The sequence below is a fragment of the Anomaloglossus baeobatrachus genome, chromosome 2, assembly GCF_048569485.1.
Source record: "Anomaloglossus baeobatrachus isolate aAnoBae1 chromosome 2, aAnoBae1.hap1, whole genome shotgun sequence".
Lineage (NCBI taxonomy): Eukaryota > Metazoa > Chordata > Amphibia > Anura > Aromobatidae > Anomaloglossus > Anomaloglossus baeobatrachus.
In genome coordinates, this window is record NC_134354.1 from 474,397,258 (window position 1) to 474,423,915 (window position 26,658).

General features: G+C 51.9%; 1 protein-coding gene across 1 annotated transcript in view; it reads left to right on the forward strand.

Moving 5' to 3' along the window:
* ZZEF1 (zinc finger ZZ-type and EF-hand domain containing 1) overlaps positions 1 to 26,658 on the forward strand; it is a 337,771-nt gene that overhangs the window by 93,046 nt on the left and 218,067 nt on the right. Inside the window, exons 12-13 of the mRNA XM_075336372.1 lie at positions 12,419 to 12,530; positions 13,135 to 13,350. Of these exons, the coding sequence (XP_075192487.1) occupies positions 12,419 to 12,530; positions 13,135 to 13,350 (328 nt within the window). The remainder of the gene's footprint in view (positions 1 to 12,418; positions 12,531 to 13,134; positions 13,351 to 26,658) is intronic.

The following is a 26,658-nucleotide window of genomic DNA, read 5'->3' on the forward strand; positions in this document are numbered from 1 at the left end:
TGTAAAACAGAGGTGCAGAAGCACATGTTTTCTATGCAGCCGGTACAGCATGTACGGCTATATGGCCGGCAGTGTACATAGACCCCCATTGTATACTACGGAGTCTCTGCTAACCGTCCAGGACATGGGGACGGAGCCTGCAGTATTTACTGACAGATTTTCTGAGACTATGGCTATGATATTAGAAGCCTTGCAGTCCAGACAAGTCTCTCAAATCCATGGCCACTGTTCATCATTATCCATGGTCCCCCTCAGTGGGAACAACTTTGAGCTCCGAGGGGTCATGTGCTTCCCAGAGTGACGGCTCTGACACGGACGACAGTCCCAGATAGTCTGAGAGGCTCACTATGAGCGGCCATCGACTTCATCACACTAGTCAGGGTCCCAGCAAGCGGACTCTCTGTGTGATGTGGCGGAGGTAGCTGCTCAAGATCTAATCCTGAGACCGCTCTCAATCTGGATACACCTGATGGTGACGCCATAGTCAATAATCTCATAGCGTCCATCAATAGAATGTTAGTTATTTCTCCCCCAGCTCCTCCAGTGGAAGAGTCAGCTTCATAGCAGGAGAAATTCCATTCACGTATCCCAAGCGTAAATTAAATACTTTCCTTGACCACCCTGACTTTACACAGGCAGTCCAGGAACACCACGCTTATCCAGTTAAGCGCTTCTCCAAACGGCTGAGGATACACGTTATCCCTACCCCCTGACGTGGGCAATGGCTGGACCCAGTGTCCCAAGGGGCATCCTCCAATCTCCAGCTTGCAGCTAGATCCATAGTTGCAGTGGAAGATGGGGCTGCACTTAAAGATGCCACTGACAGACAGAGGGATCTCTGGTCGAAATCCATCTATGAGGCTATCAGCGCGCTGTTAGCTCCAGCATTCGCAGCCGTAGAGGCACCCCAAGCTACTTCAGCTTGTCTTACACAGATGGACACGGTCACACGTACATCTGTTCCGCAAGTGTCATCCTTAACCGCTCAAATGTCTGCATTTGCGTCTTATGCGATTAATGCTGTCCTAGACTCTACGACCCGTACGGCAGTGGCGTCCGCTCACTCCGTGGTTTTACGCAGGGCCTGGGTGTTAACTGAATGGAAGGCAGATTCTGCTTCCAAAAAAGGGCTTAACCAGTTTGCCTTGTTCTGCTGACCGACTGTTTAGTGTGCGTGAGATGTAATCATTAAACAGTTCAAGAGTAAGGATTCTTCCTTACCCCAGCCCAGACAAAACAAACCCCAACATACCAAGGGACAGTCGGGGTTTTCGGTCTTTTCAAGGCTCGGGCAGGTCCCATTTCTCCTCGTCCAAAGAGGACTCAAAAGGATCAGAGGAGCTCAGTTTCTTGGCGGGCTCAGTCACCCCCAAAAAAGACAGCCTGAAAACCCACTTCCAAGAGGCTTCCTCATGACTTGCGGCCTCCTCTCTCCGCATCCTCGGTCGGTAGCAGGCTCTCCCGCCTTGGCGATATTTCGCTGTCACAGGTCAAAGACCGTTGGGTGAGAGACATTCTGTCTCACGGGTACAGGATAGAGTTCAGTTCTCGTCCTCCAACTCAATTCTTCAGAACTTCTCCACCTCCCGACCGAGCCGATGCTCTTCTGCAGGCGGTGGGCACTCTAAAGGCACAACGAGTGGTGACCCCCGTTCCTCTTCAGGAACAAGGTCACGGTTTTTACTCCGAATTATTTGCGATGCCAAGAAAGGACGAGTATTTCCGTCCCGTTCTGGATCGAACACGGCTCAACCAGCTCGTGAACACCAGGCGGTTCCGGATGTAATCCCCCCGCTCCGTCATCGCCTCAATGTTTCAAGGAAATTTCCTAACATCGATAGACGTCAAGGATGCTTATCCCCACGTGCCGATTGATCCAGAGCTCCAGCGTTTCTACGCTTTGTTATAAGACGCGAACACCTTCAGTTCGTAACTCTGCCTTCCGGCTGGCGATAGCCCCACGGGTCTTCGCTAAGGTCATGGCAGCAGTAGTACCAGTCCTGCAATCTCAAGGTCACTCTGTGATCCCGTGTTTGGGAGATCTACTTGTCAAGGCACCCTCTTAAGGAACATGCCAACACAGCCGAACGTTGCGCTGGAGACTCTCCAGAGTTTCGGGTGGATCATCAACTTTTCAAAGTCAGATCCGACCCCGGGCCAATCACTAACATATCTAGGCATGGAGTTTCATACTCTCTCAGCGATAGTGAAGCTTCCGCTAGACAAACAGCGTTCACTACAGACAAGGCTGCAATCTCTCCTTAGGATCAGTCGCACACATTGAGACGCCTCATGCACTTCTCACGTAAGATGGTAGCAATGGCGGCAGTCCCTTTCGCGCAGTTTCATCTGCGTCCACTACAATGGGACATTCTCCGCCAATGAGACGGGAAGTCGACGCCCATCGACAGAGACGTCTCCCTTTCTCAGGCGGCCAAAGAATCTCTACGGTGGTGGCTTCTTCCCACCTCATGGTCAGAAAAAAGGTCCTTCCTACCCCCATCCTGGGCGGTAGTTACGACAGGCACGAGTCTATCAGAGTGGGGAGCAGTTTTTTCTCTGCCACAGGGCTCAAGGTACGTGGATTCAGCAAGAGTCCACCCTTCGGATCAATGTTCTGGAAATCAGAGCAGTGTATCTTGTCCTACAAGCCTTCCAGCAGTGGCTGAAAAGCAAGCACATCCGAATTCAGTCGGATGTCTCCACAGCGGTGGCATAGATCAACCACCACGGAAGAACACGCAGCCGGCAAGCCTTCCAGGAAGCCGGCGGATTCTGACGTGGGTGGAAGACACGGCATCCACCATATCCGCAGTTCACATCCCAGGCGTGGTAAACTAGGAAGCAGACTTCCTCAGTCGCCAGGGTATGGACGCAGGGGAATGGTTTCTTCACCCGGACGGGTTTCAGGAGATCTGTCGCCGCTGCGGGATGCCGGACGTCGACATAATGGCGTCACGGCACAACAACTTTGTTCCGGCTTCATAGCACAGTCTCACGATCATCGAGCTCTGGCGGCGGACGCCTCAGTTCAACATTGGTCACAGTCCCGGCTACCTTATGTGTCCCACCTCTGGCATTGTTGCCCAGAGTGCTGCGCAAGATCAAGTCCGACTGTCGCCGCGCCATCCTCGTCGCTCCAGATTGGCCGAGGAGGTCGGGGTTCCCGGATCTGTGGTACCTCACGGTAGGCCAACCGTGGGCACTACCAGACCGACCAGACTTGCTGTTTCAAGGGCCCTTTTTTCCATCTGAACTCTGCGGCCCTGAACATGACGGTGTAGCCATTGAGTCCTGGATCCTAGCGTCTTCAGGATTATCTCAGGAGTGGTTGTCACCATGACGCAGGCCAAGAAGCCAACGTCCGCCAAGATCTACCACAGATCGTGGAAGATATTCTTATCTTGGTGCTCTGCTCAAGGAGTTTCTCCCTGGCCATTTGCATCGCCTATTTTTTCCTTCCTTCCTACAATCTTGGTTGGAAAATGGTTGGTCGCTCAGCTCCCTTAAAGGACAAGTCTCAGCGCTATCTGTATTTTTTCAGAAACGCCTAGCCGACTTCCGCAGGTATGCACGTTCCTGCAGGGAGTTTGTCTTCTCATCACTCCGTACAAGCGGCCATTAGAGCTCTGGAGTCTGAACAAGGTTCTAATGACTCTCTTGAAGCCGCCTTTCGAGCCTTTGAAAGTTGTTTCCCTTTTCCGTCTTTCACAGAAAGTGGCCTTTCTAGTAGCGGTCACGTCTCTTCAGAGAGTGTCCGAGCTAGCAGCGCTGTCATGCAAATCTCCATTCCTGGTCTTCACCAGGACAAGGGGGTTCGGCGTCCGATTCCGGACTTTCTCCCTAAGGTGGTATCCCACTTTCATCTCAATCAAGATATCACCTTACCTTCTTTGTGTCCTCATCCAGTCCATCAATTTGAAAAGGATTTGCATCTGTTGGATCTGGTGAGAGCACTCAGGATCTACATTCCCGCACGGCGCTCCTGTGCCGCCCGGATGCACTCTTTGTCCTTGTCGCTGGTCAGCGTAAAGGGTCGCAAGCTTCCAAATCCACCCTGACTCGGTGGATCAAGGAACCAATTCTTGAAACCTACCGTTCTGCTAGGCTCCCGGTTCCCTCAGGGCTGAATGCCCATTCTACCAGAGCCGTGGGTGCGTCCTTGGCATTACGGCACCAGGCTACGGCTCAGCAGGTGTGCCAGGCACCTACCTGGTCGAGTCTGCACACTTTTACCATGCATTATCAGGTGCATACCTACGCTTCGGCAGACGCCAGCCTAGGTAGACAAGTCCTTCAGGCGGCGGTTGCCCACCTGTACGAAAGGGCTGTTTGACGGCCCTACCACGAGGTATTCTTTTACCCACCCAGGGACTGCTTTTGGACGTCCCAATTGTCTGGGTCTCCCAATGGAGCGACAAAGAAGAAGGGAATTTTGTTTACTTACCGTAAATTCCTTTTCTTCTAGCTCCAATTGGGAGACCCAGCACCCGCCCTGTTTTCTTAGGGTTTTTTTCGGTACACATGTTGTTCATGTGAATGGTTGCAGTTCTCCGATGTTTCTTCGGATTGAATTGGTCTTTAAACCAGTTATTGGCTTTCCTCCTTCTTGCTTTTGCACTAAACTGGTGAGCCAGTGATCCCACTGGGGGTGTATAGCCAGAAGGGGAGGGGCCTTACACTTTTGAGTGTAATACTTTGTGTGGCCTCCGGAGGCAGTAGCTATACACCCAATTGTCTGGGTCTCCCAATTGGAGCTAGAAGAAAAGGAATTTACGGTAAGTAAACAAAATTCCCTTCTTTTTTTTTTTATGCACAGTAGCAACCCAGCTGTGCATTAAACCTTATATACTTGAGAGAGTGGCCGAGACGCATCTGCGAAAGTAAAAAAAAATTAAGCAGTTGCAGCACTGAAACTGAAGTGTAGTCAATTTATTCTTAGGACAAATGGAGGTGCCAGAGGTCCGGCCTGAAGTGCTAGCATATCACAGTGACATGCCATTACTGATGATGTTGAAGGGGCTATTTGTGCAAACCCTTATTAAAAGACTTAAAGTGAACCTGTCAGGTCCAATATGCACCCAGAGCCACGAACAGTTCTGGGCGCATATTGCTAATCCCTGCTTAACTGTCCCTGCATACACTAGCATAGATAAAGAGATCTTTAGAGAAAGTATTTCTAAAGATCTTATTTTGTATGCTAATGGGCAAGGGGACTAGTCCCCTGGGCGTTGGGTCCCTTGGCTAGTTGGCTCCATTAGCATGTAAGTACGTCCCTGTGGGCGTGCTAACATACTAATGAATGCGCAGTGTCAGAGGATGATCTCACTCACCTCTCCGCTGCCATTGCTTCAGACACTGGATTTCGGCTCAGTGCGCATGACTCCGGAGTTTGGGTCATGCACACTATGAAGCCGGGTGTATGGATCCTGACTTTAAACTGAAGTAGTGCACATGACTGAAACTCCGGAGTCATGTGCACTGAGCCGAAATCCAGCGTTGAACGCGATAGCGGTGGAGAGGTGAGTGAGATCATCCTCTGACACTGCACATTCATTACCATGCTAGCACACCCTCTTGAGCGTACTTACATGCTAATGGAGAAGACTAGCAAGGGAAGCTAACACCCAGGGGACTACTGCCCTCGCTCATTAGCATACGGTACAAGATCTTTTTAAATACTTTTTCGAAAGATCTCTATCTAATCTAGTGTATACAGGGACAGTTAGGCAGGGATTAGTAAAATGCACCAAGAACTACTCGTGGTTCTGGGTGCATATTAAACCTGACCGGTTCCCTATATAAAGGTGAAAAAGTAAAAAAAAAATTACCTCCCAGACTGGTGCCGATCCACCATACTCATAGCGCTATCTCCTCAACCATTTTTTTGGGATCATCGTCATCCGTGGTGTAACGTGACCAATACAGACTGTCGGCTGTCACAGATTCTACAGCCCCTATAGCAACTATTGTTTGTGTCTTTTGTGTACATGTTTTTTAATCATGTTAATAAAGATGGAATATTTTGTATTATAATATGGTCTTTTGAAGTGTTTGTAGGGATATAACCCTATAGCAACTAATTTATAAATCTGACCGCTGGATTGGACCCTCCCCCAAAATTATTTCTATGCACAATTTATATCTTTCAAAGACAAGTGCAACGATACCTTTTACATGGCTAGTCAGATCACGCAAATGAGACTGAAGAGTTATTGTAGATGTGAAGCCTCTGTCACTCCAGCTCTATTCCCCACCCAGTGCTGCCTCCTCCTCCATAGACAGCCTCTTTACTGTGTGACTTCAGGCAAAGGAGCTGTAAGTCATCAGACATAAGGTGTGCTGGAGTGACAGAGGCTTCAGATCTTCAGCCTCATTTGCATATACGTTTATTGGATGATTTCTTCGTTATGGAGGAAGAGACTTGTCATATATGATTTCCTGGACATGTCTTTGAAATATCCATTTCTTTATCGTTCCTATGGAAGACCCAGACCATGGGTGTATAGCTTCTGCCTCCGGAGGACACACAAAGTACTACACTCAAAAGTGTAGCTCCTCCCTCTGAGCATATACACCCCCTGGATAACCAGATCTAGCCAGTTCATTGCTTTGTGTTCAGGAGGCATACATCCACACATGCATTCTCATCTGATTTTTCATTTTTGGAAAGTTTTTGAAGAAAAGCGGGTCCAAGCCTGGACTCCCGGCATGTCCCTTCTCACCCCACTGTGTCGGCGGTGCTGTTAAGGTTGATTTACAAGGCTGGAGCCTTACATGCCGCGCTCCTTCACCATCCCTCGGGCTCTGGCTTGAAGTGGGAGCCAGCACGGTTCTCCTTGCTTTGCAGGAGACCGGTCTCCATCCGCAGCCCTTCAGGATCCTGCTGGACGGAGCACTCATCCCCAGGGACTTGGAACCCTGCGTCTCAGCAAGCGAAGTACCGGAGACGTTTATATTCGGGGGGTCCCGGTACTTTATTATGGTGGGAGAGTGTGCTGTGTAACTTTTCTGACATTTCCGGCCGGTTCTCTGGTTGTCGCCTGAGAACCGCGCCGATGGTGCCTGCGCGCCGGCCGCATCGCTCAAATTTAGGCCCCGGCTTCGCCGGAGGCCTACTTTCGATTTCACTGCCCTCGCATGTCAATCATGCAGAGGGACAGTGTGGCTCCGCCCAGCGGCCGTTCGGCACAGGGGAGGGACACTCCTCTCTGAGTACATGTCCCCTCCCCTGTAAGTCTCCTTGGCCCTCCAGGTCCCGCTCTCAGAGCAGGTCCCGCCCCCTCTCCTCGCTCCGGCGCCATTTTATCAGCGTTTTTCTCTGGATCAGCGCTGGCTGCAGCATCCCTGCTAAGCTGCTTGGGGGTCCGGGCTGTGGGATCTGGAGGGCACACAAACGGTCTGGTAAGCCACAACCTCCGGTTGTGGACCTTCTTATATACTCTCTGGGGGTCATTCTGGCTCAGAGCCCCCACTCCAGCACCATGTCTCACACGAGGAGCAAGGCTGTTCTCAGTATGCACTACATGTAAGCTTGTGCTGCCTGAACCGAGCACATATCCACATTGTGATGCCTGCTCTAACCTGACAATGCCTCAGCCTGGAATCGCACCCACAGTGGTCCCTCCGGCTGCTCCGGCTCCGGTGGCTGAACCCCCGGCTTGGGTAGAATCCTTCTCTAGGTCAATCTCCCAGTCTTTTGCCGACTCCATGGGACAGCTGTCCAGGACTTTGCTGAACATGCATCAGCCCCCTTCACAGGGTGCCTCTGCTGCTAGGGCTCTCTCAGCGGAGCTAACAGAGGATTCTTCATCTGGTCCCAGACCCCGTCCTCCTAAAAGGAGACGCAGGGTCCCCTCTCCTTCCTCGTCCCGCGGCTCTGATTCAAGAGCTGACTCGCAGGACGAGGAGGATGCCTTTACTGGGGGCTCGGAGGCTACCTCCATGTGCCCCATTGATCTGTCCGAAAGTGACTCAGATGTTAGTGATTTGATTGCGTCCATTAATTCTGTACTGGACCTCAATCCGCCAGTATCAGAGGAGCAACCCTCTCTGGCAGAAAAGCACCAGTTTACCTTGCCTAAGAGGACAAGGAGTGTGTTCTTTAACCACTCCAGTTTTCAGGCCGCTGTGACCAAGCCTAGGGCCTGTCCTGACAAACACTTCCCAAAGCGTGGTTTTGATAACCGTTTTCCCTTTCCACCTGAGGTGGTCAAGGAGTGGGCTCATTCACCAAAGGTAGACCCTCCGGTGACTAGACTCTCAGCCCGGACCGTTGTATCAGTGGCTGATGGCACCTCTCTTAAGGATTTCACTGACCGCCAGGTTGACCGTCTGGCCAAATCTGTATATGAGGCGGCAGGGGCCTCGTTCTCCCCATCTTTTGCAGCAGTGTGGGCTCTCAAAGCCATTTCTGCTTCTCTAGAGGAGATGCATTCCCTCACCAGGGAATCTATGCCCGAAATGGTTGCCTTAACTTCCCAAGCTTCAGCTTTTTCATCCTTTGCCATGTCTGCCATGCTGGAGGCTTCTCACCGCACTGCGGTGGCTTCGGCTAATTCCCTCGCTATCCGCAGGATCTTGTGGCTTCGAGAGTGGAAGGCAGATGCTTCTTCAAAGAAGTACCTTGCTGGGCTCCCTTTTGCTGGATCCAGGCTATTCGGTGAACAACTGGATGAAATTATTAAGGAAGCTACTGGCGGGAAGAGTACTTCCATGCCACAAACTAAAACCAGAAAACCTGTCCAGGGTAGGAACCAGTCGAGGTTTCGTTCCTTTCGTTCCTCCAACTGGTCATCCTCTAAGCCCTCGGCCTCGTCCACTAACTCAGCCAAGGACCAAAAACCCAGCTGGCGCACAAAGGCGCGTCCACAGAAGACCGCAGGAGCTGCTGCCACTAAGGCAGCCTCCTCTTGACTATCTGGCCGCGCCAGCAACGTCCTTAGTCGGTGGCAGGCTCTCCCACTTTGGCGACGTGTGGTTTCAACACGTCTCCGATCAGTGGGTGCGGGATATCATCTCCCACGGCTACAGGATAGAATTCTCTTCCAGCCCGCCAAACAGATTTTCTGTCAACTCCCCCCTGCTCCAAGGCCGCCGCCTTCTCTCAGGCCGTGGCATCCCTTGCAGGCCAACGGAGTAATTGTACCGGTTCCCGCCCGGGAACGGTTCAGAGGTTTCTACTCAAATCTTTTCCTAGTCCCCAAAAAGGACGGTTCCTTCCGGCCCATCCTGGATCTCAAGCTTCTCAACAAGCATGTTCAGGTGCGGCATTTTCGCATGGAGTCTCTGCGATCAGTCATTGCCTCAATGACCCAAGGAGATTTCCTGGCATCCATCGACATCAGAGATGCCTATCTGCATGTGCCAATTGCAGTTTCACACCAGCGTTGGCTACGTTTTGCAATCGGAGAGGAACATTTCCAATTCGTGGCTCTCCCCTTCGGGCTAGCCACGGCCCCTCGAGTATTCACCAAGGTCATGGCAGCAGTGGTTGCGGTTCTGCACCTCCAGGGGTTGGCAGTGATTCCTTACCTGGACGACCTTCTAGTCAAGGCTTCATCCAGCGCAGACTGTCAGCGGAGTGTCTCGCTCACTCTCGCCACTCTAGCCCAATTCGGGTGGCTTGTCAATCTGCCCAAATCCAATCTGACTCCGACCCAGAGGCTCACGTACCTAGGGATGCAGTTCGAGACTCTGCCGGCACTTGTGAAGCTGCCCTTATTCAAACAGCAGTCCCTCCATCTGGCGGTGCGCTCTCTGCTGAGGCCCCGCCGTCATTCCATCAGGCACCTGATGCAGGTGCTGGGTCAGATGGTGGCGTCAATGGAGGCTGTTCCCTTTGCCCAGTTCCATCTGCGTCCTCTGCAGCTGGACATTCTCCGCTGTTGGGACAAGCGGACTTCCTCCTTGCACAGGCTAGTGGCTCTGTCGCCACAGACCAGGGGCTCCCTTCAGTGGTGGCTTCGGCCCCTCTCTCTGTCTCGGGGACGCTCCTTCCTGGCCCCGTCCTGGGTGATCCTCACCACGGATGCCAGTCTATCCGGCTGGGGAGCGGTATGTCTCCACCACCGAGCACAGGGCACTTGGACTCCGTCCGAATCAGCCCTCTCGATCAATGTGCTGGAAACCAGAGCTGTGCTTCTAGCTCTCCTAGCCTTTCACCACCTTTTGGCGGGCAAGCACATCCGAGTCCAGTCAGACCACGCGACAGCGGTTGCCTACATCAATCACCAAGGCGGGACACGCAGCCGCCTGGCAATGTTGGAAGTTCAACGCATCCTTCAATGGACGGAGGACTCCAAGTCCACCATATCCGCAGTCCACATCCCAGGCGTGGAAAACTGGGAAGCAGATTATCTCAGCCGTCAAACCGTGGACAGTGGCGAGTGGTCCCTGCATCCAGCAGTGTTTCAGTCAATCTGCCGCAAGTGGGGCACTCCGGAAGTGGATCTAATGGCATCCCGGCACAACAACAAGGTTCCGGTTTACGTGGCTCGCTCCCACGATCCTCAGGCCTTTGCAGCGGACGCTCTGGTTCAAGATTGGTCCCAGTTTCGTCTGTCCTACGTGTTTCCCCCTCTAGCTCTCTTGCCCAGAGTTCTGCGCAAGATCAGAATGGAGGGCCGTCGCGTCATCCTCATTGCTCCGGACTGGCCCAGGCGAGCTTGGTACCCAGACCTGCTCCATCTGTCCGTAGAGGTGCCGTGGCATCTTCCGGACCGTCCAGACCTTCTCTCACAAGGTCCGTTTTTCCGCCAGAATTCTGCGGCTCTCAGATTGACGGCGTGGCTCTTGAGTCCTGGATCTTGACGGCTTCTGGTATTCCTCCTGAAGTCATCTCCACTATGACTCGGGCTCGGAAGTCTTCCTCGGCCAAAATCTATCACAGGACTTGGAAAATTTTCCTGTCCTGGTGTCGCTCTTCCGGCCATGCTCCTTGGCCTTTTTCCTTGCCGACCCTTCTGTCCTTTCTACAGTCCGGTCTGCAGCTAGGACTATCCCTCAATTCCCTCAAGGGACAAGTCTCGGCTCTGTCAGTGCTGTTCCAGCGGCGTATCGCCCGGCTGGCTCAGGTCCGCACCTTCATGCAGGGCGCGTCTCACATCATTCCGCCTTACCGGCGGCCCTTGGATCCCTGGGACCTCAATTTGGTCCTCACGGCCTTGCAGAAACCCCCCTTTGAGCCTCTTAGGGAGGTTTCTTTGTCTCGTCTTTCACAGAAAGTGGTCTTTCTAGTGGCCATAACTTCCCTCAGGAGAGTCTCTGATTTGGCTGCGCTCTCTTCGGAGTCCCCTTTTTTGGTTTTTCATCAAGACAAGGTGGTTCTCCGTCCGACTCCGGACTTTCTCCCTAAGGTGGTTTCTCCTTTCCACCTTAACCAGGACATTTCCCTGCCTTCCTTTTGTCCGGCTCCTGTTCATCGCTTTGAAAAAGCGTTGCGTACTCTGGATCTGGTGCGGGCGCTCCGGATCTATGTGTCTCGCACCGCTGTTCTTAGGCGGTGCACCTCTCTTTTTTTGCTAACCACAGGTCGGCGTAAGGGCCTCTCGGCTTCTAAGCCGACCTTAGCTCGTTGGATTAAGTCGGCCATTTCCGATGCCTACCAGTGTACTCAGGTGCCTCCCCCGCCGGGGATCAAGGCACACTCGACCAGAGCTGTCGGTGCCTCTTGGGCTTTCAGGCACCAGGCTACGGCTCAGCAGGTCTGTCAGGCTGCCACTTGGACTAGCCTGCATACCTTTTCGAAGCACTACCAAGTGCATGCTCATGCTTCGGCAGATGCGAGCTTGGGCAGACGCATCCTTCAGGCGGCTGTCGCCCATTTGTGAAGTTAGGCTCCGCCTACTTCTCAGTTTTTCAGTTTATTCCCACCCATGGACTGCTTTGAGACGTCCCAATGTCTGGGTCTCCCATAGGAACGATAAAGAAAAAGAGAATTTTGTTTACTTACCGTAAATTCTTTTTCTTATAGTTCCGTATTGGGAGACCCAGCACCCTCCCTGTTGCCTGTTGGCAGTTTCTTGTTCCGCGTGTTATCACCGGCTGTTGTCGTAGACAGAGGCTCCAGTTGTTCCGGTTCTTGCTCTCTTTACTTGTGGGTGGCTATTCTCCTTCAGCTTTTGCACTAAACTGGCTAGATCTGGTTTCTCCAGGGGGTGTATAAGCTCAGAGGGAGGAGCTACACTTTTTAGTGTAGTACTTTGTGTGTCCTCCGGAGGCAGAAGCTATACACCCAATGTCTGGGTCTCCCAATACGGAACTATAAGAAAAAGAATTTACGGTAAGTAAACAAAATTCTCTTTTTAAAATGTTTGGGGAGTGAAATTCTGCTGACCTGTTCTCTTTAAATACATTCATTATGCCCCCCAGTATGTATTGGTGTAATTGCCCAGCATTTTCTTTTTTCCATTCACAGGAATAGTAAGCCGGTCACGGACGCCGAGGACTGTGATCCTATTGCCTGGTTTGAACTTGAAGAGCAATGGGATGAAGTGGACATCAGAATGCAGCAGTGTAAAATTGCTAAGGTGACTGGGAATATGTCTGATGGGCTTAAAAAGTGTCATTCATATAATCGTGTGTGTAAAATATATGCAGGTTGCCTTCTTAACACCGCTATTATCATTCTTTTCCATGTATAAGTGGCTCAGTGGTTAGCACTGTTGTCTTGCAGCGCTGGGGTTCTGGGTTCAAATCCCACCAAGGACACATCTGCAAGGAGTTCGTATGTTCTCCCCGTGTTTGCGTGGGTTTCCTCCGGGTTCTCCAGTTTCTTCCCACACTCCAAGGACCTACAGATAGGGACTTGACTTTAGATTTTGAGCCCCAATGGGGATAATGTTCCTGATGTATTCAAAGTGCTATGGAATTAATAGCGCTATATAAATGAATACATATTATTTATACACAGTATAAATATGTATAAATTGTGTGTATGTATGTATGTATGTGTGTGTGTGTGTGTGTGTGTGTGTGTGTGTGTGTGTATGTGTATATATATATATATATATATATATATATCTATCTATCTATCTATATATCTATATCTATATATCTCAGTTAAGAGTTTTATATCGTATCTGTAGGGTATTACATGTCTGCTAATGTGTTTCCTTTCTGCTTCCTTTCCAGTACTGGATGGTAAAGTTCTTGTGCACTCGAGAAGACACAGCAGAGCGCCTTGGTGTTCAGGGCATTGGTGCGCTCGGTTACCGCAGGCCACTGGAAGCAAAAATTGATATGAATGTCCTATGTCTCCAATGTAAAGACTTAGCAGCTGACATTGCATGTGGAATGACTCTGATTCTGAAGACTTTGCTGTTTGTTCAGCAGCTAGCACATGATATGGTGAGTAATGGCAGACAACACCTCTCTGTCCAAATACATCCCGGTGATATTGTTTTTAATCTGAAATGTTATGACTGTGTATTTTTCTAAGTAGTGAGGACCTTTTCCTGTGAATGGTGCTGTCCTCTGCTGAATAGCCCCTGCTTAACACTAGAACTACTGAGATAGTCATTTTGACTACTTCGCACTATGTATTTCTATATAGGTGTCACAAGTCCAGTAGTTCTAGTGTTAATCACTTCATGGCCCTGAAGTGCCGCACTGCTGTTCTTCCTATGTCGGCACTTCTATTCCTGGCTGGTCCTATGATATTGTTGTCACATGGTCACAGCAGCCAATCATCTACAGCCTTTACTATTTCATCACTCTGACTGAATATTGATTAGCTGCAGCCAAAGAGCTGATTACTGCAGCAGTCACGCGATAAAACAATGCTGTCATATGAGGAACAGCAATTGTGCGGGAGAGAGCAGTATAGACTCATTTATACTCTTCATGGGGTTCTAAAGTGATTACAAAGTGGTTATGAAAGGGAAGGTGTCGTGTTTTTTAGTTTTTGTATTAATAGTGATTATGGAATCAGTTATTTTTAATACAAAATTCAATTCAGTGTTTATTTTTTATTTAATTCGGTTTTTACTGAAACACTGGGGGCTGCCATCTTGGATTAACGACAGTCACTACCATCACATATGGCACCTCCCAGTGCATTGGGTGTGATAGTCGGACTCCGACCCTATTCTCTAACGCTGAGTGCTCCCTGCTGTGAGCTGGACATCCCCCCCCCCCGTGCTGTCCAGATCACAGCTCTGGGAGGAGACCGCCACCATCTTTGTGGAGCCCACAACATATCCTGTGTGCTGCACTTTCCCCCTGTCACCTGCTCGGAATGGAGTAATTACCAGTGTGCTGCCCACCTCGCCCCCCCCACACACTCCCCTGCTCACCGCCCCACTTTCCCACATTTGCTCACTTCGGGCCTCTACTCATAGCAGCTCCTCCATGCTCTCTGCTGTGATCGCTGAGGGGAAGAACAGACACCAGGCTGCCGGGGCGGAGGGCTGAGGTGAGTGCATGCGGCTGGAAGCGGTGATGGCGGCGTGACATCTGTAGTGCAGTGCTGCGCTCAGACTGCAGATCACCCCTCCTCGCCGCATGTCACCTCGAACCTCTGATCCCTGCTGGCAGCTACTCTTGCCAGCTTAGTGTCTCGGCAGTTCCTCCTCTCAGTGCTCAGAGCAGAGTATTTGAGGCATAGAATACAATGGGGGCACAGTAAATGAGGTCACGGGAATATGGGGTCACAGGAATATGGGGGCACAGGACTATCGGGTCACAGGAATATGGGGGCACAGGACTATCGGGACACAGTATATGGAGGAACATTATATGAGGGCACTGGAATATGGGGGCAGATTATATGGGGCATAGTATACAGTGGGGCACAGTATACAGTGGAGCACTATGATAGCCATCCTTGCTGACACTTTAGACATATCAGGATCACTTTGCAGGCTCCAACAAAATGGCTCCGCAATGTGATCCTAAACTTCATCTTCCCTTATCCTTTTGGAAACGCCCAGAACGGGAGGGGAGGTGACATCACACACATGAGTAGATTCTGCTCACTTTTACTGCAGTGATGTGAGCTAGTTCTACAGTAGGATTTCAGCAGCTGCTCCCCCTAGTGTTTAACCCCTTAACGACCCATGACGTACTGGGTACGTCATGGATCGTGTGCCGGTAAGCCCCGCCCCCTGCCGCCGGCAGGCGGTGGCGATCCACGCACATATAAGCTGTTATCAACAGCTGACATGTGTGCCTGCTAGCCGCGGATGGAATCGCTTCCACCCGCGGCCATTAACCCCTTACATTTCGCTGCCAAAATCTTGGCAGCGATATGTATATGGGCGCCGCCATGACAGTCACTTACCCCGCCCCCACGGAAGTCACGTGACATGATCACGTGACTTTTGGCGGTTGCCATAGTAGCACAGGGTCATGTGATGACGCCTGTAGCTAACATGACTCACTTCCTCTCAATGCCGGAATACAGCCGGCATTGAAAGTGAAGCAGCAAATCTGCAGTTCTCAGCTCTGTAGCTGGGATCTGCAGATAGTGCAGAGCGATCGGATTGCTGATCGCTATAACCCCCTAGGGGGACTAGTAAAATAAAAAAAAAGTAAAAAAAAAAAAGTTTTAAAAAATTAAAAAAAATAAAAAAACCTAAAAGTTCAAATCACCCCCCTTTCACCCCATTGAAAATTAAAGGGTTAAAAAAAATAAAAAATACACACATATTTGGTATCGCCACGTTCAGAAATGCCCGATCTATCAAAATATAAAATCAATGAATCTGATCGGTAAACGGCGTAGCGGCAAAAAAATTCCAAACGCCAAAATTACGTTTTTTGGTCGCCGCAAATTTTGCACAAAATGTAATAACAGGCTATCAAAACGTAGCATCTGCGCAAAAATGGTACCGTTAAGAATGTCAGGTCGAGACGCAAAAAATAAGCCATCACTGAGCCTCAGATCCTGAAAAATGAGAACGCTACGGGTTTTGGAAAATGGCGCAAAACGTGCGCCACGTTTTTTGGACAAGCTTGTGAATTTTTTTAACCCCTTAGATACAAGTAAACATATACATGTTTGGTGTCTACAAACTCGCACCGACCTGAGGCATCACATAGATACCTCAGTTTTACCATATAGTGAACACGGTGAATAAAATATCCCAAAAACTATTGTACGATCCCACTTTTTTTGCAATTTTTCCGCACTTGGAATTTTTTTGCCGTTTTCCAGTACACTATATGGTAAAACTTATGGTTTCATTTAAAAGTACAACTCGTCCAGCAAAAAACAAGCCCTCATATGGCAAGATTGATGGAAAAATAAAAAAGTTACGCCTCTCGGAAGAAGGGGAGCAAAAAACAAAAACGCAAAAACGGAAAGTGCCCGGGGGCTGAAGGGGTTAAGAGTCGAAAATATCAAACTTAAAATATTTTTCTTTGTCGCTCCTAATTGGGAGACCCAGACAATTGGGTGTATAGCTACTGCCTCCGGAGGCCACACAAAGTACTACACTAAAAAGTGTAAGGCCCCTCCCCTTCTGGCTATACAATCCCCCGTGGGATCACGGGCTCCTCAGTTTTATGCTTTGTGCGAAGGAGGTCAGACATCCACGCATAGCTCCACTGTTTAGTCAGCAGCAGCTGCTGACTATGTCGGATGGAAGAAAAGAGGGCCCATTCTAGGGCCCCCAGCATGCTCCCTTCTCACCCCACTTTCTGTCGGCGGTGTTTGTTAAGGTTGAGGTACCCATTGCGGGTACGGAGGCTGGAGCCCACATGCTGATTCCTTCCCCATCCCCATTAGGGCTCTGGGTGAAGTGGGACTTTACCGGTCTCCAGGCACTGAGACCGTGCTCCTTCCACAGCCCCCGGAGAATCGGCTGGATATGGAGCTGAGTATCGTCAGGGACAGGGCCCTGCTTCGTTAAGGTACTCTGTGTCCCCGGGCATACCGCGCGCACACCGCAGCATGCTGGGCGTGTTAGTGCGCCGGGGACATCAGCGCTGCTGCGCTTGTGCCATTCCTCACTACAGCGCTGCTGAGTGAGTAGACTTAGTACGAACGGCCGCGCCGGCCGCTGGGGTCAGTTTTCACTGCGACGCGGCTGGGACTTGTGGTGCGCCGGGGACTTCCGCGCTAGCCGTGCATGTATGACGGCCGCGCTTATTACTACAGTCCCCGGCTTTTGCGGCCTAGTTCGTTTCGTTCCCGCCCCCAGACCTGCCAGTCAGGGGGAGGGCGGGACGCTGTACAGACCATCAGCGCTGAGGGCTGGAGTCTGCTTTACATACTCCAGCCCTCACACTGGGCACAGTGGGACGCCAGTTTCCCGCTCTTTGTTTGTGGCACGCCCACGGTCCGCCCCTCCTCACAGGACGCCGGCAGCCATTCCTGTCTGCACGCTGAGCTGGAGAGGGGAGACTGGGAGACCCAGACACGGGATTCTGCACCTCACACCCGCTTTTCAGCGGGCGGTAAGCAGCCCTCAAGGGCTCACCCCCACTTGTGCCGAAGTGTACTTTGTATTTTTGTGCTTGCATACTATACATTACACTGTACGGTCGCTGGTGACTCTCTGCTATATACCCTCCTAGGTTACTCAAGGCAGACAACAGCATGTCGTCCGCAAAAAGCAAACAGACTTTATATGCTGCTTGTACCGCATGTGGGGCTGCTCTACCGGCAGGTTCCACTGACCCCCATTGTGTGCAGTGCTCGGCCCCTGTGGCACTTGCTCAGCCGGGGCCGCTGCTAGAGGTGACCCAGGGAGAACCACCTGTGAATGCTGTCCAGGTGACAGGGACGGAGTTTGCAGTTTTTGCTGACAGATTGTCTATGACTATGTCTAAAATTCTTGAAACATTGCAGTCTAGACCAGTAACTCAGACCATGGGCACTGTTGAATCATTGCTCCCTGGTCCCCCTCAGCTGGATCTCTCCCGAGCTCAGGAGGTGTCGCATGCACCCCAGGGTGACGACTCTGACTCGGACGACAGTCCCAGACGGCCTAAGCGGGCTCGCTATGAGCGGCCCTCAACTTCATCACACTGGTCAGGGTCCCAGCTGGACGACTCTCTGTGTGATGAGGCGGATGTGGCTGATCAGGATTCTGATCCTGGGACCGTTCTCAATCTGGATACACCTGATGGTGACGCCATAGTGAATGATCTTATAGCGTCCATCAATAGAATGTTAGATATTTCTCCACCAGCTCCTCCTGCGGAGGAGTCAGCCTCACAGCAGGAGAAATTCCATTTCAGGTATCCCAAGCGTAAATTGAGCACTTTTCTGGACCACTCTGACTTTAGAGACGCTATCCAGAAACACCACGCTTATCCAGATAAGCGTTTCTCCAAACGGCTTAAAGATACACGATATCCTTTTCCCCCTGACGTGGTCAAGGGCTGGACCCAGTGTCCCAAGGTGGACCCTCCAATCTCCAGGCTTGCAGCTAGATCCTTAGTTGCAGTGGAAGATGGGGCGGCACTTAAAGATGCCACTGACAGACAGATGGAGCTCTGGTTGAAATCCATCTATGAAGCTATTGGAGCGTCGTTGGCGCCAGCATTCGCAGCCGTATGGGCACTCCAAGCTATTTCAGCTGGGCTTACACAGGTCGACACGGTCACACGTACATCTGCTCCGCAGGTGGCGCCCTTGACCTCTCAAATGTCTGCATTCGCGTCTTACGCGATTAATGCTGTCCTAGACTCTACGAGCCGTACGGCAGTGGCGTCTGCCAACTCTGTGGTTTTACGTAGAGCCTTGTGGTTGAGAGAATGGAAGGCAGATTCTGCTTCCAAGAAGTGCTTAACCAGTTTGCCTCTTTCTCGTGACCGACTGTTTGGTGAGCGTTTGGATGAAATCATTAAACACTCCAAGGGTAAGGATTCATCCTTACCTCAACCCAGACAAAACAAACCCCAACAGAGGAGGGGACAGTCTGGTTTTCGGTCCTTTCGAGGCTCAGGCAGGTCCCAATTCTCCTCGTCCAAAAGGACTCAAAAGGATCAGAGGGGCTCAGATTCTTGGCGGACTCAATCACGACCAAAAAAGACAGCCGGAAGAACCGTTACCAAGACGGCTTCCTCATGACTCTCAGCCTCCTCTCTCCGCATCCTCGGTCGGTGGCAGGCTCTCCCGCTTTGGCGACATTTGGCTGTCACAGGTCAAAGACCGTTGGGTGAGAGACATTCTGTCTCACGGGTACAGGATAGAGTTCAGTTCTCGTCCTCCAACTCGCTTCTTCAGAACTTCTCCACCTCCCGACCGAGCAGATGCTCTTCTGCAAGCGGTGTCCGCCCTAAAGGCGGAAGGAGTGGTGACTCCCGTTCCTCTTCAGGAACGAGGTCGCGGTTTTTACTCCAATTTGTTTGTGGTGCCAAAGAAGGACGGGTCGTTCCGTCCCGTCCTGGATCTAAAGCTGCTCAACAAACACGTGAAAACCAGGCGGTTCCGGATGGAATCCCTCCGCTCCGTCATCGCCTCAATGTCTCAAGGAGATTTCCTAGCATCAATAGACATCAAGGATGCTTATCTCCACGTGCCGATTGCGCCAGAGCATCAGCGTTTTCTACGCTTCGTTGTAGGAAGCGAACACCTGCAGTTCGTAGCTCTACCTTTCGGGCTGGCGACAGCCCCTCGGATCTTTACCAAGGTTATGGCAGCAGTAGTGGCAGTCCTGCACTCGCAAGGTCACTCTGTGATTCCGTATTTGGACGATCTACTTATCAAGGCACCCTCTCAAGAGGCATGCCAGCACAGCCTGAACGTGGCACTGAAGACTCTCCAGGGTTTCGGGTGGATTATCAACTTTTCAAAGTCAAATCTAACCCCGACCCAATCACTAACATATCTTGGCATGGAGTTTCATACTCTCTCAGCGATAGTGAAACTTCCACTGGACAAACAGTGTTCACTACAGACAGGGGTGCAATCTCTCCTTCAGGGCCAGTCGCACCCCTTGAGGCGCCTCATGCACTTCCTAGGGAAGATGGTAGCAGCAATGGAAGCAGTTCCTTTCGCGCAGTTTCATCTGCGTCCACTTCAATGGGACATTCTCCGCCAATGGGACGGGAAGTCGACATCCCTCGACAGGGATGTCTCCCTCTCTCAGACAGCCAAGGACTCTCTCCGGTGGTGGCTTCTTCCCACCTCATTGTCGAAAGGAAAGTCGTTCCTACCCCCATCCTGGGCGGTGGTCACGACAGACGCGAGCCTGTCAGGGTGGGGAGCAGTGTTTCTCCACCACAGGGCTCACGGTACGTGGACTCGGAAAGAGTCCACCCTTCAAATCAATGTTCTGGAAATCAGAGCAGTCTATCTTGCCCTACAAGCCTTCCAGCAGTGGATAGCAGGCAAGCAGATCCGAATTCAGTCAGACAACTCCACAGCGGTGGCATACATCAACCACCAAGGGGGAACACGCAGTCGGCAGGCCTTCCAGGAAGTCCGGCGGATTCTGACGTGGGTGGAAGACACGGCATCCACCATATCCGCAGTTCACATACCAGGCGTGGAAAACTGGGAAGCAGACTTTCTCAGTCGCCAGGGCATGGACGCAGGGGAATGGTCCCTTCACCCGGACGTGTTTCAGGAGATCTGTCGCCGCTGGGGGATGCCGGACGTCGACCTGATGGCGTCACGGCACAACAACAAGGTCCCGGTTTTCATGGCGCGATCCCACGATTACCGAGCTCTGGCGGCAGACGCCCTAGTTCAGGATTGGTCGCAGTTCAGGCTACCTTATGTGTTCCCACCTCTGGCGTTGTTGCCCAGGGTGCTGCGCAAGATCAGGGCCGACTGCCGCCGCGCCATCCTCGTCGCTCCAGACTGGCCAAGGAGGTCGTGGTACCCGGATCTGTGGCACCTCACGGTAGGCCAACCGTGGGCTCTGCCAGACCGTCCAGACTTGCTGTCTCAAGGGCCGTTTTTCCATCTGAATTCTGCGGCCCTGAACCTGACTGTGTGGCCATTGAGTCCTGGATCCTAGCGGCCTCAGGTTTATCTCATGAAGTGGTTGCCACCATGAGACAGGCTAGGAAACCATCCTCCGCCAAGATCTACCACAGGACGTGGAAGATATTCTTATCTTGGTGCTCTGCTCAGGGAGTTTCTCCCTGGCCATTTGCATTGCCTATTTTTCTTTCCTTCCTGCAGTCTGGGTTGGAAAAAGGTTTGTCGCTCGGCTCCCTTAAAGGTCAAGTCTCCGCGCTGTCCGTATTTTTTCAGAAGCGCCTAGCGCGACTTCCTCAGGTACGCACGTTCCTGCAAGGGGTTTGTCATATCGTCCCCCCTTACAAGCGGCCGTTGGAGCCCTGGGATCTGAACAAGGTCCTAATTGCTCTCCAGAAGCCGCCTTTCGAGCCTTTGAAGGATGTTTCCCTTTCTCGTCTTTCACAGAAAGTGGCCTTTCTAGTGGCGGTCACGTCTCTTCGGAGAGTGTCCGAGCTGGCGGCGTTATCATGCAGATCTCCCTTCCTAGTATTTCACCAGGACAAGGTAGTTCTGCGTCCAATTCCAGAATTTCTTCCTAAGGTGGTATCCTCCTTTCATCTCAACCAGGATATCACTTTACCGTCTTTGTGTCCGCATCCAGTTCACCAATTTGAAAAAGGGTTGCATTTATTGGATCTGGTGAGAGCACTCAGGATCTACATTTCCCGCACGGCGCCCCTGCGCCGCTCGGATGCACTCTTTATCCTTGTCGCTAGTCAGCGTAAGGGGTCGCAAGCTTCCAAATCCACCCTGGCGCGGTGGATCAAGGAACCAATTCTTCACACCTACCGTTCTGCTGGGCTTCCGATTCCATCAGGACTGAAGGCCCATTCTACCAGAGCCGTGGGTGCGTCCTGGGCATTACGGCACCAGGCTACGGCTCAGCAGGTGTGCCAGGCGGCTACCTGGTCGAGTCTGCACACTTTTACCAAGCATTATCAGGTGCATACCTACGCTTCGGCGGATGCCAGCCTAGGTAGACAAGTCCTTCAGGCGGCGGTGGCCCACCTGTAGGAAAGGGCTGGTTGACGGCCCTATCACGAGGTATTCTTTTACCCACCCAGGGACTGCTTTTGGACGTCCCAATTGTCTGGGTCTCCCAATTAGGAGCGACAAAGAAGAAGGGAATTTTGTTTACTTACCGTAAATTCCTTTTCTTCTAGCTCCAATTGGGAGACCCAGCACCCGCCCTGTTTTCTTAGGGATTTTGTTTTTTCGGGTGCGCATGTTGTTCATGTTGAAGAGTTCAGTTCTCCGATGTTGTTCCTCGGATTGAATTTGTCTTTAAAACAGTTATTGGCTTTCCTCCTTCTTGCTTTTGCACTAAAACTGAGGAGCCCGTGATCCCACGGGGGGGTGTATAGCCAGAAGGGGAGGGGCCTTACACTTTTTAGTGTAGTACTTTGTGTGGCCTCCGGAGGCAGTAGCTATACACCCAATTGTCTGGGTCTCCCAATTGGAGCTAGAAGAAAAGGAATTTACGGTAAGTAAACAAAATTCCCTTCTTTTTTTATATTTTGCTTAATTAAAAACAATATTTAAGGAAAACATTAAAACTTTACACTTTTCTCTCTTGCTTTATTGGGGGACCATGGGTGTACGCTGCTGTTGCCAGGAGGATGACACTAGGCAAACTAAAGAAGAAAAGTTAGCTCCTCCTCCGCAGTGTACACTCTGTGACTGACCAGGAACTAAGCCAGGTTTTTGCCTAGTGTCCTAGGAGGTGGACATTGGCCTGTTCTCAGGCTCTTTTGATTTTTTGTTTTCTTTTTCGTTTTTTTTCCTCGGGTGCGTTTTTTTAACCCTTTAACCTCTCTTCTGTTCTATTCAGAGATTGGCGACAGGATGTCCCACACTCCTGCTCTCCCCCTATGCTGGAAGAGGGTAACATAGTGGCTCCGCCACCAGGTATCCCCCTGTTCCTAAGTGGTTGGACAAATTATGCTCTGCGTCACCCTGGTGCCCAGAGCCCCCCATATCTATGTCTGCCAAGGGCTCCCCCTCGTCGCGCTTCTAAGCAAGCGGCGACGAGAGTGACGACGTTCGGCAGTTCCAAGACCTGATCAAGCCTGCCGTCCGCCCTTTCTTTATCGTTCCTTTGGGAGACCCAGACCTTGGGTGTTTAGCTTCTGCCTCCGGAGGACACACAAAGTACTACACCTAAAAGTGTAGCTCCTCCCTCTGAGCTTATATACCCCCTGGTGAGCCAGTCACAGCCAGTTTATCGCTTTGTGTTCAGGAGGCATACATCCACACATGCATTCTCATGATTTTATTCTCTTTTTGGAAGAGATTGAAGAAGTGCGGGTCCACGTCTGGACCCCCCCCGGCATGTCCCTTCTCACCCCACTGTGTCGGCGGTGTTGTAAGGTTTGATTTCCAAGGCTGGAGCCTTACATGCCGTGCTCCTTCACCATCCCTCCTGGGCTCTGGCTTGAAGTGGGAGCCAGCGCGGTCTCCATGCCTGGCAGGACACCGGTCTCCATCCACAGCCCCTTGAGGATTCTGCTGGACCGGAGCACTCATCCCCAGGGACCGGGCCCTGCGTCTCAGCAGCTAAGTACCTGAGACGTTTATATGTTGGGGGTCCCTGTTCTTTATTGTATGGGGAGAGTGTGCTGAATGTATTTATTTTGGCATTTCCGGCGGGTTCTCTAGCTTTCGCCCGAGAACCGCGCCGATGGTGCCTACGCGTCGGCCTCGCCGCTTAAATTTAGGCCCCGGCTTTGCCGGAGGCCTAGTTTCTGTTAACTACCCTCGCATGTCACTCATGCAGAGGGACAGGCACGGCTCCTCCCGGCGGCCGTCATGCACAGGGGAGGGACACACTCCACTGCTGGGGCGTGTCTCCTCCCCTGCAGGTCTCTATGGCCCTCCAGATCCCGCTCTCCTACAGGAACGTCCCCAAGTCCCGCCCCCTCTCTTCGCTCCGGCGGCCATTTTCTTAGGCAGAGTTCACTCTGCGCTGGGCCTTTCTGCACTCTGCATCCCTGCTGAGGTGCTGTGCATTGGGGGTCCGGGCTTCGGGATCTGGAGGGCACACAACACCGCTTCCAGCGGTATGGTAAGCCACAGCCGGTCTCTGGTTGTGGACCTCTGTATATTCTCCCTGAAGTTCATTCTCTTGCAGAGCCCCCACTCCAGCAGCATGTCTCACACGAGGAGCAAGGCTCCAAAGCTTTATACTGTATGCGCTGCATGTAAGCTCCTGCTGCCTGAGCCGAGCACCTATCCACATTGTGATCTCTGCTCTAACTTGGCGGTGCCACAGCCTGGAGACTCACCCCCAGTGGTCTCTCCGGCTGCCTCTGCACCTGTGGCTGAACCCCCGGCCTGGGTAGAGTCCTTCTCTAGGTCTATATCCCAGTCATTTGCTGAGTCCATGGGACTTTTGTCCAGGACTTTTGATGAATATGCATCAGCCCCCCTCACAGGGTGCCTCTAATGCTCTTGCTAAGGGTCCTTTAGGATCCCTATCCTCTGACCTCCGTCCATCGGAGCTCACAGAGGATTCATCATCAGGTCCCAGACCCCGTCCTCCTAAGAGAAGACGCAGGGTTTCCTCTCCCTCCTCATCCCGCGGCTCTGATTCAAGAGCTGACTCGCAAGATGAGGAGGATGCCCTTACGGGAGGCTCGGAGGCTAACTCCATGTACCCCATTGATCTTTCCGAGGGTGACTCAGATCTTAGTGACTTGATTGCTTCCATTAATTCTGTACTGGATCTCAATCCGCCAGTATCAGAGGAGCAACCCTCTCTGGCAGAAAAGCACCAGTTTACCTTGCCTAAGAGAGCAAAGAGTGTGTTCTTTAACCACTCCAGTTTTCAGACCGCTGTGACCAAACCCAGGGCCTGTCCTGACAAACGCTTCCCAAAGCGTGGTTCTGATGACCGTTTTCCCTTTCCACCGGAGGTGGTCAAGGAGTGGTCTCACTCCCCAAAGGTAGACCCCCCCCGGTGTCTAGGCTCTCAACCCGGACCGTTGTGTCGGTGGCTGACGGCACCTCACTTAAGGATTCCACTGACCGTCAGATTGACCTTCTGGCCAAATCTGTGTATGAAGCGGCGGGGGCCGCGTTTTCCCCGACTTTTGCAGCAGTGTGGGCTCTCAAAGCCATCTCTGCTTCCCTAGAGGAGATGCATTCCCTCACCAGGGAATCTATGCCTGAGATGGTTGCCTTAACTTCTCAAGCTTCAGCCTTTTCATCTTATGCCATGTGTGCCATGCTAGAGGCTTCTCACCGCACTGCGGTGGCTTCGGCTAATTCCCTCGTTATCTGCAGGATCTTGTGGCTTCGAGAGTGGAAGGCAGATGCTTCTTCAAAGAAGTACCTTGCTGGGCTCCCTTTTGCTGGTTCTCGGCTGTTCGGTGAACAGCTGGATGAAATTATTAAAGAAGCTACTGGCGGGAAGAGTACTTCCATGCCACAAACCAAGACCAGGAAACCTGCCCAGGGTAGGAATCAGTCGAGGTTTCGTTCCTTTCGTTCCTCCAACTGGTCGTCCTCTAAGCCCTCCGCCTCGTCCGCTAACTCAGCTAAGGACCAGAAATCCACCTGGCGCCCAAAGCGCGTCCACAGAAGACCGCAGGAGGTTCTGCCACTAAGGCAGCTTCCTCGTGACTCTCTGCCCGCTCCAGCAACGTCCTTAGTCGGTGGCAGGCTCTCCCACTTTGGCGACGCTTGGTTTCAACAAGTCTCCGATCAGTTGGTGAGAGATATCATATCTCACGGCTACAGGATAGAATTCTCTTCTCGCCCGGGAACGGTTCAGAGGTTTTTACTCAAACCTCTTCCTAGTTCCCAAAAAGGACGGTACCTTCCGACCCATCCTGGATCTCAAGCTTCTCAACAAGCATGTTCGGGTGCGGCATTTTCGCATGGAGTCCCTGCGATCAGTCATTGTCTCAATGACCCAAGGGGATTTCCTGGCGTCCATCGACATCAGAGATGCCTATCTACATGTGCCAATTGCAGTTTCACACCAGCGTTGGTTACGTTTTGCAATAGGAGAGGATCATTTCCAATTCGTGGCTCTCCCCTTCGGGTTAGCCACGGCCCCTCGGGTATTCACCAAGGTCATGGCAGCAGTGATTGCGGTTCTGCACCTCCAGGGGTTGGCAGTGCTCCCTTACCTGGACGACCTTCTAGTCAAGGCTCCATCCAGCGCAGACTGTCAGCGGAGTGTCTCGCTCACTCTCGCCACTCTAGCCCAATTCGGGTGGATTGTCAATCTTGCCAAATCCACTCTGACTCCGATCGAGACTTTTCCGGCACTTGTGAAGTTGCCCTTAATCAAACAGCAGTCACTCCAACTAGCGGTGCGCTCTCTGCTGAGGCCCCGCCGTTATACCCTCAGGCGTCTGATGCAGGTGCTGGATCAAATGGTGGCGTCCATGGAGGCTGTTCCCTTTGCCCAGTTCCATCTGCGCCCCCTGCAGCTGGACATTCTCCGCTGCTGGGACAAGCGGCCTTCCTCCTTACACAAGTTTGTGGCTCTGTCGCCACGGACCAGGAGCTCTCTTCAGTGGTGGCTTCGGCCCCTCTCCCTGTCCCAAGGGCGCTCCTTCCTGGCCCCATCCTGGGTGATTCTCACTGGGGAGCGGTATGTCTCCACCACAGAGCGCAGGGCACTTGGACTCCGTCCGAGTCAGCCCTTTCAATCAATGTGCTGGAAACCAGAGCCGTGCTTCTAGCTCTCCTAGCATTTCACCACCTGTTGGCGGGCAGGC